Consider the following 17,327-nt stretch of genomic DNA (forward strand, 5'->3'; position numbering starts at 1 on the left):
CTGGCAGAAGATAGAACTTTTTGTCATTGTCAAAGCAATGTAATTAAAATACATGGTTGGGGACTATTCTTTCTTATGGTTTTTCAAGACAAGGTTTCTCTGTGTAGACCTGGTTGTCCTGGAACTCATGCTGTAGAACAAGCTGACCTTGAACTCACAGAGATTCTGCCTCCCAAGTGCTGGGATTAAAGGCATGGGCCACCACTCAGGTCTGTTTAAGGATTTTTAAAGGGAGAACAATGAGGGCAGTGGGAGAATAACTGAAGTGTGGCCTTCACTTCTGTGCATTTCCCAGTCCTTCCTTCCTCAGGATATGGGAATGCCTGCCTCACACGGCTACACAAGCACTGAGCACCATGTTATATACCACCATGCTTCAGTACCAAATTAGCTCACCCTTATGGTAAAGCCACACTGCCTAATGACCACATGGGCATAATGGTCTGCAGAACCAAATCTGGGTTGCCATGAGAATGACAGCAGTCAGAAGAGCAAACTTGAACAGCATTTGTCAACCACAATCATGGAATCGTACCTTGCATGTGTTGCGTTCAATTTCTCGTTGCCTCTTTTCCTGTTCTTCCAATTCTCTCTCTTTCTGCACCAGGTTCTTAATGTGTTCTGGGTACTCGTCCACTTCTAGAAATTCTAGGAACATAAAAGAGTGTCATTTAGAGCAGTTTCTTGTACTCTCTGTTCTACTGCACTGCTATGGAAATGTATTCTTCTTCCATTGCAAAACAGAAGCTTCTTCCAAGCATTAGTGAAGAGGTATTGATAGTGTAACCATATTCAGACTTAGTAAATGGCTCAAATCCTAGAATTCAAAGAGATTTCAGAATTTAAAAAAAGCCTTGGAAACTTAAAATAAAATCACTTTTTATTTCAAATTGTGCTATCACCATGGAACCTTTTGGCCTTAGGCAACTTTACTTCTCCGGACTTTGGCTGAAAAGTGCCTGGCCTTAGTTATTGCCTAGAATATACTGCAAAAGGCTACCTTCTCTTCCTCTTCAATGCAGCCTTTAGCTGCCTTCTAACCAAAGAAGGCAGAGGCACAAAACTGGTAGCTCCACAGTTATATGTGGAGCTTATAAGCATATAAGAAACTTAAAAGCATGTAAGAAATAATATGAAATTGAGACACTTGAACAAAGCCAATGAATGTTTGCCTTTAAGGAGAGCAATAAGTATCAATAGAACCTGTAAAGAGTAAAAGTGGAATCTCAGTTCTAGTCTAAACAAACAAAAAAACTTCTCTAGTTAACTGTACAGGACATCTTCCTGCAATCAACTAGCTAAAAAGCATTTTCAACCAGATAATATAGCCATCTGCCCCCACTCCCCCGAGTCATGTTTACCACAGAAGTAGAGTTGGGGAGTTAGCCAAGGGCTGAAGCACTGTGCTGTCTATAGCAAGGCACACAGGGTACATGGATTACAAACCTGGCTTTGTCTCTAGTCAATCTAAAGGTCTTGAAATATACATCTGTTGAAATGATGGCTATGTTTTTTTTTTGGTTTTTCGAGACAGGGTTTCTCGGTGTAGCTTTGGAGCCTATCTGGGCACTCGCTCTGGAGACCAGGCTGGCCTCGAACTCACAGAGATCCACCTGTCTCTGCCTCCTGAGTGCTGGGATTAAAGGCATGCACCACCAATGCTCAGCCCTGATGGCTATGTTCTAAACCTTGTATTGACTGTGTCCAAAAATAACTTTTGTTCACAAAAAATATAATAGTTGAAAAAGATATACTAAGAGTAAGTACACCAGCTCCTAAAAATAAATGTGGAGATCAAAACTAGTGATTACTTTTTTAAATTAATAAAAGAATATGAGCAAACCCATCATCTGTGTATGCATCTCTAGTCAAACATACACTAACGTTTCCAATATTATGAATCAGTAAGAATTAGTTAAGAAAAAAAACCCTAAGAACTAAAGATTTTAAAGTAATAACAATAAAAAATAAAAATAAAAAGGACAAACACACTTTATACTCAAGATTATTTCTGGGAGGTTAGAGAGCAGCTTTGAAATCAGGCCATCAGGTTTGGCAGCAAGTGTCTTTTACCAGTTGAGCCATATTGCTGGCCGCCTGAGATTCTTAGTAAAATTAAAATATAATAAAAGATTTGTATTAGATTCACAAAAATTTATCAGATCTTTAACCAAATAAACAGAGATACTTAATTCTCTATATTAAGATATTTCTGAAGTACTTAAGGTCATCTGGAGTCCTCTCTCAAACTATGTAAATATTAACAAACTCAAAAAGCTTGAAACTGAAACAAGCAGTAGCTAATTTGAGCTTTCACCGCATACTAGCTATGCTGCAAGGCTCTAAAGTGTTGTTTCATTCATGTATACCAACTCTATAAAGTATTATTATTTCCAGTCTATACATCTGCAAAGACTCAGAAAGGTCAAGTGATTTGCTCTAGGACATGCAGTAGGTGAGCTGTGAGTGCTGCATAGGATACAATCTTAAAGTACACCTAATTCATTTAATGAAGACAAAGTGTATTAAAAAGTATTCTAACCCGTGTGTGGGTGTGCTTGTGTGTGAGTGAATGCCTGCTTGTGTGTGTGACTGCATAGTGCTGATTATCAGAACTCTGGGAATTGTGAATGCCAATCAAGAGCTGTGGTCTCAGGTCTTTTAAAATTACTATCTTCAGACAAAGTCCTGCTAAATTATCAGTAGGCCTCAGACTTGTAATCCTCTTGCCTCACTCAGCCTACAAGTATCAAGAGTTGCAAGCACATATCACTGTGCCCAGCTCTACAGATTGTCAAATGTTTGTTTTAATCCCTTAGTATTACTTCATGACAGTGTTAATAATTCCTTCTCCCTGGCATAAAAAGTCCTAGATATTAACTGTTCTATCACCTAAAAGCAGCTATCAAGGTTTGCAAGATGTGCCAAGGAAATGACTTTATGATGGGCTAACATACTTGCATTTCTTGTTGGATCCTTCAGTCTGTATATCAGCATATATGCATTTGTTGAGCTAGGAGAAATATAAAAAAGATTAACAGGTTCTTCAAATAGATGGTAGATTCTATTTATAAGCATCAAATCTTTATTTGAAATACTAGGTTTTTTTCTTTCAAATAATCAGAAAATCATACCATCATTCACATATATATTAAAAGTAAAGCATTCCAGAAAGAAAGGGAAATTCCTCCTTGCTGTTAATGGTGCACTTATGAAAAGGTTAAAACATCTCCTTTTGGTAACACAGTGAAGTTGTCAAGAAGGCTGTGCACCTCAATGCCTACTACAGCTAAGTCAGGACTGGGCAAACTGCTTTGCTAGAAAGAGCCAAGCAGAAAAAAAGTCTCAGTCTTTGTAGGCCAGATGGTCGGTGCTACACCTCAGCTGTTAAAGTGGGAACACATCAGCCAGCACTTACGAACAGATGCTAAGGCTTGTATTCTGCTGACCCATAAGTAAGGCTTTACAACTCACTCCAGTGCATCAACATGCTATTGCTTACCTTGCAAAAGCACTGGAGTAGTAGCCTCTGCTTCCTGAAGACCCACCGTGTGTCTTCTTAATGTCTTCTTGTGTTATCTAAAAGTTGTAACGTTACTCTTTTGTAAAAACCAATGACACCATTACATTAATGTCACATGTAAATATGTAACCCAATATTCTAGGTTTTCTTTTTTTGTGTTGTTTTGTTTTTTGTTTGTTTGTTTCTCTTTTTTCCCCCCTTGAAACAGGTTCTTAATCTGTAGCCTGGGCTGAGCTTGAACTCTGGGCAATCCCCTGTCTCAGCCTCCCCAGTGCTAGAAACTGCTGGTGAACCACAAACTCCAACTCTAATCCAATTTTGTAGTCTCTGAATTAGATGCGTTGTGACATTTTCAACAAGCACTACACAGATAATTCAGTTTACCAGTGGTTGCTCTGGTGAGTCAGGCTCAACGGATCCTAGTCCCACATCATTCACCAGGAGTATATAAAAGGGTATGGGCTAGAGGAAAGGTTACAAGTTCTAACAAAGCAGAACAAAGACACTGCTAACAATGAAAGACTGGTTTGATGGGGATATCATAGACATGTCAGCTCTGAATAAACACCCTGCAAACTGGGGAACTTCTCCACTCCAGGAGTCTTACCCTGCTCACATGCTGGTCATTGAAACTGTACCACTGCTCATCACTGAACGACTTTATGCAAGCGTAATAGTGACCTCCAGCAGCACTCCCTGAATGCACCATCACTGAGAAAAGCTCATACATCAGGGAGTTCTAAGGAGAGAAGAAAAAGAAGGTTGGAAGAGAAGACTACAAAACTCTTATTTGAAACCCCTTATTTCCTATGGATGCAGAGTTAAGTAATGTGACCACTATCCTATGGTAACATAACTTGCCCCTTAGGTAACGTTAAAATAGCAAGTCACCAAGAAACTTAGCATGCAACAGGTTTCATCCAGTATATTTCTTCCTATTTTTTTTTATGCTGTCTTGTGATCTTTGGAACGATATATGTCTATAAACATATACTTGATTATTCATGAAAAAATAGTCTGAAATTTTGAAGTAGGTACTAAAGAGAAGGCTGTTTTAATTTGCATAGTCAAGATCAAGAAATTATCAACACATTGCTTTTATCTTTAAATAAAGTTCTATTTCTGACAGTAATTTGAAGTATCTTGTAATGTATTCATGCAGTTTTTGATAAGTAACATATTAATGTGGTATTTATTATTTATATCTATAATGAATCAAAGCCAAGAATGGTGGCTTACATTTTAAATTACAGCACCTGGGAGGCAGAGGCAGACAGAACTCTGAGTTTAAAGCCAGCCTGGTTCACAGAGTAAAAACATAGGACAACCACAGCTTCACAGATGAGACATTGTCTCAAAATACACACACACACACACACACACACACACACCCTTTTTTGTATCTTTTTCTTTGTTCTTTTGTTGGTAGTGGATAGTGAACTCATAGATATTAGGAAAGTGCTCCAGTACCTGGCTATATGCCTGCTCCTCTTTGTTATTTTTCATTTTGAGATAGGGTCTAAGTTGCCCAGGTGGTTTTGAATCTATTATGTTGCCTAAGGTAGGCCCCAAACTTATGACTCTCCTAGACCAGCATTCTAAGAGCTAGAATTTACAAGTCATGCGCCAGGACACTAGCTTGAATTACTTTTTCCATTAGAAGCCTTGGTACTTAATGCCCCTAAAACAATTAGCAATACTAGAGATCCTGGCTACCAGTATTTTCATCTCCAAAACTAACAGGGGGCAGCCAAACATAGTAGTTTAGGCCTGTAATCTTAGCACTTGAGAGGCTAAAGACGGACAACAGCTGTGAATCTAAGGTCAGTTTGGGATATAAAGTAAGTTTGGGGCCAGTCTGGTCTATAAAGTGAGACTCTTTCAAAAACCCTAAACAGGTCAGGCAGTGGTGGCGCATGCCTTTAATTCCAGCACTTAGGAGGCAGAGGTGGGCAGATCTCTGTGAGTTCAAGGCCAGCCTGGTCTACAAAGCGAGTTCCAGGACAGGCAGGACTGTTACACAAAGAAACACTGTCTTGAAAAAACCAAACCAACCAACCAACCAACCAACCAACCAACCAACCAAACAAAAAACTCCAAACATAATAGAGAGGAAGATGTAACAGCACAGAAGGCTTATATGAAATCCACAAGGGGGCTGGAGAGACAGACAGTTCAGAGGTTAAAGGGCACTTGCTGCTCTTGCAGAGGAGATCTAGGTTTGGTTCCCAGCACCCACATTATAGCTCACAACCAACCTTTTCTGGGCTCTACAGGTACCAGGTATGCACAAGGCACACACACATACATACATTTAATATATATATATTAACATATATATATATATATATATATATATATATATATATATATATATATAATCTTAAACTCCACAACCACCTAAAAACATAGGAATTTTATCAACTAAGAGGCTCAGGTTATATAAGCAGTAGTAACAAGGTGCTTCAAAGGGAGACTCTTATAAGTAGTTACCCATGCTTGGAGTGGGCTTTTTGGTGATAGAGCTGCCTAAGAGTCATCATGCTCCATTAAAGAAGTCCAATAAACTCACTGGTTCACCAAGCTGGACTTGGAAGGAACCCTTTCTCTGGTCTGTCATCGCCATCTCTACCTGGAGTGAATAAAAATAGAGTTCCCAAGGCTGGAGAGATGGCTCAGTGATTAAGAGCATTGGCTGCTTTTCCAGAGGACCGGGGTTCAGTTCCTAGCACTCACAATCACTTGCAATTCTAGACATCCTCTTCTAGCCTCTGAGGGTACCAGGTACACAAATGGTGTACAGACATGCAGGCAAAACACCCATACACATAAAATAAAATAATTTTAAAAAGGAATATAGAGTCTCCAGGAAAGGTTACAACACAAAAAGACCATTATCCTAAGTTGATTCTCCCAATGGGTAAGCAAGGTTTTTATTAAAGTTTGTTTTGACAGAGGATCTTGCTTTGCAACCCTCTCTGGACTGGAACAAGCTATGTTAGACCATGCTAGACTCAAATTTGCATTCAATTCTCTGTCTTTTGTTCTATATTGTGGAATCACAGGTGTGCACTATTGTACAGGCCTGTTAGATCTCATTCACTTTTCTGCAGGAGTTCTCCTCTTTTGTTTTTGTAGCACTAAGGAACAAATCCAGGACCTTGTGAATGCTAGCTAGGTAAGCATACTTCCATTGTCCTTTCCTCTTTATTCTTTGCTGAAAGAGTGCCTGAACCTTCCAAAATCAAGTTCCAGCACATTTCAGTTTGTCTTAAATAACATTAAACTGAGTATAATTATTACAAAGTGAAACTTTTAGAATAAATTCTGAAAACTTGTGTAGTTAAAATTTTATTGCCAAAACTAAGATTAATCAAAGTAAATCATAGGTAGGTTTCAAAATTTACCCACAATCTAGAATTTGTGCTGAGAAAACTATTTTTTTTAAAACATGGCTCACTCTGTAGCCCTTGCTGGTTGGAACTGGTTATTCACAGAGATCCTCCTGCCTCTGCTACCTAAGTGCTGAGATTCCAGCTATGATTTCAATTGGTTAGTAGTAACATTTTAAAGTTTAACTTAAATTAGTATCCCCTACAATTATGTTTCTGGAAAATTCTGAAGTTGCAAGCTATAGATAACCATGATTATGAACTCTTTCAGAAATGCACCATTGTCAGAATTTTGAAAATGCAACAAATCAAGTCCAACACTCATTTTCTATGAGCAAACTCAGTGAAGACAAAGGATTTGGATTTGATAAACACTAAGGGCAGAGGTAGCACCCATTCTAACACAATCTAACTTTCAACACAGTATAGTCTCCTAGGAATTAGCACCCCATCTGCAAGTAGTGCTTCCCAAAATATAATTAAGATCACAACCGTCACAAATTTTTTGAAAGTCTTCATTTTAAAAAATGAAGCACAAAATAATACAGAAGTTCAGAAATTACTATAGTCCCTGCAGGGAACTGGGGGTATAGCTCTCTGATGGGTCACTTGCTTAGCATGCTTAGTACCTAATACCAATAAACTTCATAAAAGGTACCTTTTCCAGGCCAGGTTTTGAAATCTTCTCAGTCCCACTACTGCTCTCGAGGCATATCCCTTCATCAACAGCATCATCCGTGGAGAAATCATTGCTCATCTGGTCACTGTGGCAACTGCCTTCATTTTCTGCTCCACTATCAGTGCAACTTTCAGTTTGAGGAGATTTCTAATAAGACACAATTATCTTAAAATCTTATGACAAATAAAGAAAAAGACAGTCAAACTTTTACCTATATCTTCTACCATGTTGAAATAGTTTAACATGTTCTGACTAAGAGAAACATTTATTTTAAGTATATCCATTTTCTCTTAAACTCAGATGTTAGGTACAAAATTATTATTTTTTCTGCAGCAGCATTTGTGACTACTACCTTAGCAACTACCCTAAGCTCCAAACTACAGCTTCTGTTTCCAATCCCAACAAAATGTTCTCTTTAATCACTATATAAGCGGTCAAAATAGAAAGAGAACTTAGTCATCTATCTGTCCACAAGAACTTTATAGTCTGGTGTACTCAGGGCAGGGATGTCATACTTCCATGCTTGACTGCTTTCAATTCACAGCTACCCAGACTTAACTTATACTTGTTAGAAACTCCAAGCAACACTCTCCTCTCCTTTCCTTTAACATTTCACACACATACCTACAATGTTTTATTGACATAGGTTAAGATTTCTCTAAGATAGAAGCCCTCAATGTGCATAAAGCATTGCATTTAAGTTCTTGAAACCAAGTAATACACAGAAAGAATAATTTTTGTTGTTGTCAACAGCTTTTTTGTAACTACAGCATCTAGTATGCAGTACAATCTTCTTCCTTCAAGGAAGTCTGATTCGAGACAAAATGAAGGTGAACATCACCTCTTGAACTGCGAATACGCTTATAATCCCAACATTTGGGATACAGAGACAATAAGGACTGCTATTTGCAGGCCAGCCAGGACTGTCTCAAAAACAAAAACAAAACCAAGAGGTGGGGGAGCTCCCAAACTCCAAGCAAACAGCAGGCAAGTGAAGAAAATCTGCATTCCCTATCCCTTGGATAGGTTTCCCTTTCCAACAAATATGTCAGGAATATACAGAACACTGATCAGATTTTCAGCTAAGCAGGAATTTGATGAAGAACATATCACCATTGAAGTGTAACAGACTCTGGGTAATTTCCTAACTGTTAAGCACAATTCAATTTTGTTATTCCTTCTCCATCTCTCTCTTTACAGGTGTGCACATCCAACCTGAACTGCTACTCTATTAGTTCTCTGCAAATGTTCACTCGTTGTAGTTATCACGCAGTGAACATCTATTGCAACTATAGCAGCTTCTTACAATAGTTACGTAGGAAAATGAGGGTCAGAGTTTGGTGATTTACCTAGGATGCTACCAAGTATCAAGGCATATTATCTCTGGGGCTTACTAGCACTAAATAAAGGGTGCTGCAGGGACAGGGTGGAGAGTGAGTGAAGCAGTTAACATGAACACATATGAAAGCCACATGGCACAAAGACTAGAATCAACCCCCAACCAAGACTGGCACATCACAGATGAGATGCAGGAAAAAAAGATCTGTTTTCTTGCTGAATAAACTCACTGTTTTCAACACAGTCACACAAATATTGTGCTGGCTAGTTTTATGTCAACATGACACATACTGTAGTCATTTGAGAGGAGGGAACCTCAACTGAGAAAATGCCTCCATAAGATCATGCTGCAGGTAAGCCTGTAGGGCATTTTCTTTCTTTCTTTCCTTCTTAAAATAATTTATTTTTATTTTATTTGCATTGGTGTTTTGTGGGCATGTATGTCTATGTGAAGGTGTCAGACTTGTAGTTACAGACAGTTGTTAGCTGCTATGTGGGTGCTGGGAACTGAACTCAAGTCCTATGGAAGAGCAGTCAGTGCTCTAAACCACTGAGTCATCTCTCCAGCCCCAAGTAGGGCATTTTTGTAATTAATAATTGATGTAGGAGGGGCAGAACCAAAATGGGTGGGGTCACACCTAGGCTGGTAGACCTGGGTTCTATAAGAAAGCAGGTTGAACAGCCATGGGGAGCAAGCCAGTAAGTTGCACCCCTCCATGGTCTCTGCATCAGCTTCTGCCTCCAGGTTCCTGCCCTGATTGAGTTCCTGTTCTGACTTCATCGATCAACAGTGATGTCAAAGTATAAGCCAAATAAAGCCTTTCCTTCCAAACTTGCTTTTGGTGCTTTATCACAGTAATAGTAACCCTAACTAAGACAAATACTTAATGAAACTTGTAATGACCATTTACAAATGTGAGCTCCTGGAAGAACATAGAGTTTACAACTGGTAAGCAGTTGTAATCAGAAAAGCAAACAAACACACAAAGCTCTTAGAAGCAGCATGGGTTTATCACCCTATAACAACTATCCTTCCTGAAGAACAGAAAGAAATTGATGAGTCTTTCCTGTTTTCATCATAATCCCATGTTTAAACTATTTAAAGTTTCAAGTTAAAAGAAAACACCAATTTAAAAAGGGAAATATACAAAACATCTTGTATGTTTGGCTTTCTAATTTAGTTAATTTAAGAGCTACCAAACCTATGTTGGAGTAGCCAAGTACTTTAATTCTTGAAAAGGGTATTAGGGCAAATACAAGACATTAAGGTTATATGCTATTTTGTTCACACACTCACATATGTTTGCTTCATGTGTAGTAACGATCAGAAATCCAGCTACAGCACACAGTTTCAGTAAGAAAGAAATTATGAAGCAAGATTACTAGCCAAATTCAAGAGAGAATTCCAAAGGTAAAAACCTTTTGTCTCTTGAAGAGCTTATACTATTCAAACCAAACAGCAATACTTGAAATGTTAGGAAAAGCAATAGTATTCTCATGCAATACACCATTGGAAAGTGAGGGCACCACTTTGATTCCCAGCCTTTACACCATGACTCACAACTGCCTCTACCTCTAGTTTCAAAGGTTACAACACCCTTTTCTGGTCTACGAGGGCACTGGACACATGTGACATACATCGAGGAAAAACACCCATATACATAAAAAAACATTAAAAAATTAAAACAAAACCTGTATAATGAAAAGTAAACACAAAAATGTATGAAGTAATTACCTCATCTTCAATATCAATAAATGTGCTCATATCCAACTCCTCTGGAAATGACATTCGATCGTTCAGTTTAATTCTATGCATGGTTGTATAATCAAAATCAAATCTTTTCAATTGTAAGGTCAGCAGGTAGGGGAAATGCAAAAACCGAAGGCCCTAAAAGAAATGTGTGGTTAGGGGTGCAAATGGATTGGATACCAAAATCATCTCAGACAATTACATAATAATATTTATATGCCTCTTACCTTACGAGCATCACACTTCTTCTTACAACGTTCACAAAAATATTGATTTGGGCCATCCAAGATCTCTGGCTGAATAAAAGCATGCAATGCTTCTTCCTAGTTAGAAAAAGAGTAATTGTCCCATAATTACTTAAAACAATTACTTAAAAAATATTTAGCTGACCCAAGCTAGTGAGAGATCACTGACTCAGGTCTGACAAATGGAGAACCTGCATAAAACCAAACTAGACTCCCTTAATACAGCTGACAATGGTGTGACTGGGACAATATATGAGGCCACTGGCAGTGGATTCAAGATCTAACACTAATGCACAAACTGATTTAGTGGAGCCCATTCTATATAGAGAGATGCCTTGCCTAGCCTAGATACAGGGGTTGGGGATGGAGAACTGCCTTGGTCTTGCCTCAACTAGATGATGGGACAGACTTAGTAGACTTCCTATGGGAGGTCTTACCCTCTCTGTGGAGCAGATGGGAGGAGGAGGGGAGTGAGAGGAGGGATTGGAATGATATATATCAAAGCCTTAAGTATGAAACATTGAATCACCAAAACTGTTATGAATGGAATGGTTAGAAAACTAATCTTAAAATGCAATAAAATTAACAGCAGAATGTTATAATCATCAGTAAAAGTTATATTAAAATTATTTTACTTCATTCTTCATAAAAATTGCTTTGGTCATATTGCATGCCTAATTTCTCACTGGCTTTTACATTGTGATGTTTGACTGAATGATATAGAAAGTAAAGTCCTGATATTTAGGAAGCACTTGCATGCATCTTAGAGACATGTCTTTATCAGTTTAACTTCTTTATAGGCACTTACAACTCTCCTCACATGATCCATCTTTAAAACTCACACAGTCATCCTTAACACTACAGTCATGTCAGCCTGCACTACTTATAACTGACACCTCTCATTGCCATGTGTTATTGCTCTTGCTGTCAAAGGCATGCAGGTTCTTGGACTTTCACACAGGGGAGCAATATGCTTTTCTCTTCTCAGTACAGTCTTAAGACAGAAGCAAGAAACTCAACAAAGACAAAAGGCTGGTAGATATAAAAACTTTAATCACTAGCAATTCAAGTAAAAATACTCAATGTAACAAACTAAGATGGGTGCATGGTCTCAAATTTCACCTGATGGTATCTTTTCTGCACACATACTCCAAGCACAACTACTGACAACACATTACATACCAAGAAAAGGATAAGGAATCACTAAGGCAAAGCACCTTCAATTGTATTTCTGTTGAAATAACACATTGTTCCCCAAAGATAAAGAAGTTCAAACTTGCTAAATGGACTTAATTGTAAAAATGGTTTCTGAGGCTCACAGAACAACTCTCCACATACCATTTGACACAGCTTACTTTGAAGCAAAATAAGAGACTGACAAGATAACCAAGTGCTTAAAAACTCATCTTATCTCCTACTCTTCCTCATCCCACACGGAAGTACCAAATAGTAGCAAGGCTTTTTTTAATATACAACCAAAAGTTTCACTGGCGATCACAGGCAAGGACACACTAAGAAAACATATTAGAAGCATATTCTAGGAAGAAAAAAATTCCTTTTAAAACAAAGAAGAGAAAGAAACTTAAAACAAAATTACAGTTGCTGGTGGTGGTGGTACACGCCTTTGATCCCAGCATTCAGGAGACAGAAGCAGGCGGATCTCCTTGAGTTCAAGGCCAGCCTGATCTACAGAGCTAGGTCCAGGACAGCCAAGGCTACACAATGAAACCCTGCCTCAAAAAAATGAAAAAAAAAATTAAATAAGAGGGAACAACATTAAACAACTTTAAAATTTTAGAATTTATTAAACTGTGTCTTGGTCTCTGTCTGACAGTTCATAGCAGAGATTTTTTTGAGACAGGATCTCTTTACTAAATGGCTGTTTGGGAGCTTATATAACCAGGCTGGCCTCTGATTTGTAAGTGCTAGGATAAAAGGCATGCATCAACACATCTGTTTCAACAGATGGTTCTATAAAATTAAGCTTAATTAAAAAAAAAAAAGCTGTTTTGCTGTCTCTGGTATTATGCACTTTTCCCAAACCATGAGTTTAATTTCACATAGCATATTTTACATCTTAATACTTGAGTGGGAATTCTGTACATAAAAAGTATAATTTTGGCAGTTCAAGTTCCAATCTTAGCAATTACTAGAATGTGCCCAGAGTCAAAGAATACACTAGGCTGTGTGTTAAGATCTCTTTAACCCACAGAGCCGCCTTCATTCAGAGACAACTATCTCATGACACATTCTGCAGCCTGGGTTGTCTGATGTTCTCTATGTTCAGAATCATCATTTCCCACATCACTTACTAGTAGATTACTAGTAATCTTTTTTTTACTAGTAAAAAAAGGGCATCATGGTCACAGGCTGTGTGCAATCCTTAACTTCTATATTGCCTAGTCATTTCTCCACTAAAGAGTCTGTATCTTCCCCTTGAAGCCACAAGCAAGGTTCATGGAAAACATGTTAAAATCCCAGGTCTTATCAACATTCTAGCTCTGGTTTGAGTATTCACTAGCAGTCTCTGGATTATCTTAGAAGTCTTCAACAGGCAACACATGCCTATTTGAATCCATGTTTGATATGAATGACATGCTTCACTTTATCTTGATCCCTACCATACAACTGCATTGCTTACTATTTCCTTTAGTTGTTATTCCCCATCATAATAACCTGTGATCTTACTTTGGCCCTCTCCCTTTCCTTGGTTGTACAGTGGGTATTCTTTGTACTTTAAGCACAGGTAACATATGCCACTGTTCAACTCATACTCCCACTTTGTTTTGTCCTGTCTTGTGGTTGGATTAGGCTCTGTTCATGAACAGGGTATCCAACGAACCTGACTGTTCAACTTTGCCTTTTCATTGCTGTCATAACTGAAGAGAAACTTGGCTTGGATATCTAATACTGGTTTGTACCATTGTTGAAGTTTCTTGAGATTGTTACTCTGCCAGCACAATCTATTCTTTGGAGGGGTGAGGATAGTACAACTTATCCTTATGATATTTGAGAATTCATTAAAATACCTTTCTGACTCACGTGGAAGTACTTCAAAGGGAGACTCACCATTGTTTTGATTTCCTGAACATTTTTTTCTGGCTTGTATATTTAGCTGTCAGTTCGATGCACATTTTTCTTTACATTCTGACACTGGAGCACCTTCCCACAGCTCTTCTAATCGCTTCCCCAAAGATCTTTTTTACTTCTTTATCTCTCATTTTTTGTTTTTAACTGCCCAAAGAATTTCATCCATTCTTGATCATTCTGATCTAGTTTTCATTTCGTATACATTTTTTTTTTTTTGAGTTTGATGAATTCAGTTTTCCTGACAGTGGAGATCCTAGGTTTTGTGTTGCTGGTTTAAGAACTGTCATGGTTTGCTACTACTGACATTTCTTCCCTCACTGTAAGGTACTGAGAGGATGGAGATTTTCTTCTACAAGCTTGTACTGTGGGTAGTGTGTGGAGTGAGTCTTGAATAGAGAACATCAGGCAACCTGAGCTCATCAGCATTGGACAGGAGGGAGGGGGGCAGGCACTACAAAATACTTAGGGCTTTATAACAGGAGAAGCCAAAATCTGGTCTTCCTGATCTTTTAGGTACAGCATGGTTTAGTTTGAGCACACTTTCCTTATCAGATTAGTAAAGATCTGCTTCTTGGACAGAATCAAGGGAGAGTATGGTCTCCTTCCATTTTTGTAGGCAGCATCTTCCTTTGTTTCTTGTTTTCTTCACACTGCTGATCCTGAAGCATCAGTTTTCTTTATTCACTTCCAAGGCTGCTATTCCTAATCCTGAGGATTACAAAACCCTTTCCCTACAGTTAGCACCATAGATTACCAAGCCCCAGTCTATGCTCACTCACTGGGCATGTGTATTTTCTGAGTGTGCTTCTCCTCTTTATATTCTCGTTTCTTACATACCCCAATTACATGCTTCAGACACACAGGCTAGCAGCAGCAAAGGAAAATCTGTTTAAGCTTCATATCTAGTTTGCTACTTGCAAATAGTGTATTAATCTCCATCTGCCAGCAGTGTAGACACTGTGTTACATAGATTTTACTTTTATTATACCCAGTGTTTGGGCATTGAAGGATATGTAGAGATAGTCCAGAAACAAGATAAAGATGAATTAATATATCATGAGCTTTATAATGGTGTATCAACAAGGTAATCTTAAAATTAAATCAGCTAGTTAGAAAGATTAGGTTCAACTCATCAATCCATTTGATAAATCATGTAAGTGACAGGCTAACATGGTTAAAGAGGATCTGCACTCACTGTGAGGTAGTAACTAAAATCAGCACTGTACTGTATTTTAGGGATCAAAAAGCAGTAGGTCCTGCCTGGGCTATGAAAAGGGAACAAAATGTTAACACTGTGCTGCTGTTAGCACAAAAAACAGAACATGACTGCTTTCTGTAAACTATAGTTTTGTATGTTAATCTGTTAACAAATTATGCTTCTAAATTAGCTCCAAATTGTGACTGTTTAGGGTGACACACTTTGCTTTTATAGGCCATTCTCTCCCTCATATACTATGAACAATTTAACTGCACATACAGTTGCAGACTGTACTTTTCAGAATTCAAAGTAGAATAAGGAGAATTTTTACATTTTAGTTCAGCAAATAAAAAGCCAGATCACAATTTTATAGCAATGCATATAATCTAGGCACAACTACAAGCAGAAGAAACAGTACCACCCCAATCCTCTGACTATCAGCCTAACTGTATTCTCCACAGATGTATTTTTTTCTTCACTAACATTTGCTTTGTTTAGAATAGGGGAACAAGTTTTGAAATTATTATTTTCTACACTAAACAATAACTACAAACTGGAACAAAGCACTGAGCACTAACTCCTGCATGACAGATGCAGTGAGTAATTCTTGCTGGTGACACAGCAGCAAACTAACATGTTTCTTTAAAGATGGTAATATTCAAACATCTCCCTGAGATAATTTGCCCTGAGTTAGGAAAAGAACTCTAGATACCTTAACCTAAGCTGTTCATTTGTTCATTCATTCATGTTCATTTCTAAGAATTATAAATTCACACATACTTGCAAGAATTAATATTACCTAAAGATACTCTGTATAAGTTGCCCTGTTTCCCAAGGGTGATCTTTTGTAAACTACAGAACATCATAATGGTGACAAGCACACTAATATGATCTGTCTTCCTCACTCAAACAGTCCTGTTTCAATGTTGGCCCCAGTTTATGTATTAAGTTCTATGCATATTTATCATCTGTGTTGAGTCCTATATCCCACAGGACAGTAAATTCATTAGATCATTTTTATATAGACAGGAACTGACCAAATTCATTTAAGTCTAGTAATGATGAATCAGTGGTGTAATTTTAAAATGTAGCCATAAAAGACATTTACATGACCAAGTTTATGTAAATGAAATCAGACAGAAAGCCAACTTTTGCAACTGGCTTTCTTCCATACAGCATCATTTCCTGCATATTCATTCAAATCAGTGATCTGATCCTTTTCATGACTCATCAATATCTACAGCTTATAAATATATACAGCAATTTGTATAATCATTTACTTGTTATAGTACATCTCAGCTTACTTCAGCTTTTAAATATTAACAATAAAAATGCAACCAATATTAATGCATATATTTCTATATGAACATGAATTTACTTCTTTTGGATAAATGGTCCAGAATACAATTACTGGGATTTGTGGCAATTACATATTCATTTTCATAAAGATAACCTGTAATGTTTACATTTATACCAGCAACATTTTCACATATCCATTGCTAGTACCCTGAAATACAATGACTTCTGAGCATTTATCTTATAGTTTTGTAAAGTCACTCTAGCTTGCTTTATTGTCTGCTTGTTTTAAACCTGCCTTAGGATTTTCTATACAACCATGTATATTAAAAACAGAAGTGGGGGGTGGGCTGGAGAGATGGCTCACAGGTTAAGTGTACTAACTACTACTAACTACTCTTCAGAAGTCCCAGCAACCACATGGTGGCTCACAACCATCTGTAATGAGACCTAGTGCCCTCTTCTGGCCAGCAGGCATATATGCAGGCAGAATATTTTATACATAATAATAAATAAATCTAAAAAAAAAAAAAAAAAACCAGGGAGGTCAGCTTAGTCCTTGTTCCTCCCACTGGGCCACACTGAACACAGTACTAACAACAAATATCTTTGCTTAGACAATCTGGATAAGGAAGGAACCTTGGAAGGATTTTTTTAAAAGAGATTACATTGAATATTTTGTTCTTGTAATTGGTGAGTGACCTCTTTTTCATGCCAATGCTGACAATTTTTGTCGGCTTTTTCTGTTAGTCTTGCTATCAAGGTTTTAAAACTTTTTTTTTTTTAACTAACAAAGTGCTTTATTGACAACTTCTA

At 37.7% G+C, this 17,327-nt stretch overlaps 1 protein-coding gene across 3 annotated transcripts in view; it reads right to left on the reverse strand.

Moving 5' to 3' along the window:
- The window catches only part of Usp47 (ubiquitin specific peptidase 47), a 91,255-nt gene that overhangs the window by 24,019 nt on the left and 49,909 nt on the right, over nucleotides 1-17,327 (reverse strand). For 2 of the 3 annotated variants that reach the window (XM_035442288.1, XM_027410093.2), the window contains exons 9-16: nucleotides 10,910-11,005; nucleotides 10,668-10,820; nucleotides 7,574-7,741; nucleotides 6,096-6,155; nucleotides 4,131-4,262; nucleotides 3,503-3,579; nucleotides 2,958-3,013; nucleotides 536-648 (exon numbers count right to left, since the gene is read on the reverse strand). In XM_035442288.1, the coding sequence (XP_035298179.1) occupies nucleotides 536-648; nucleotides 2,958-3,013; nucleotides 3,503-3,579; nucleotides 4,131-4,262; nucleotides 6,096-6,155; nucleotides 7,574-7,741; nucleotides 10,668-10,820; nucleotides 10,910-11,005 (855 nt within the window). The remainder of the gene's footprint in view (nucleotides 1-535; nucleotides 649-2,957; nucleotides 3,014-3,502; nucleotides 3,580-4,130; nucleotides 4,263-6,095; nucleotides 6,156-7,573; nucleotides 7,742-10,667; nucleotides 10,821-10,909; nucleotides 11,006-17,327) is intronic. The other variant, XM_035442289.1, reaches the window with a different exon arrangement.

Source organism: Cricetulus griseus, chromosome 3 (genome assembly GCF_003668045.3).
Source record: "Cricetulus griseus strain 17A/GY chromosome 3, alternate assembly CriGri-PICRH-1.0, whole genome shotgun sequence".
Taxonomy (NCBI): domain Eukaryota; kingdom Metazoa; phylum Chordata; class Mammalia; order Rodentia; family Cricetidae; genus Cricetulus; species Cricetulus griseus.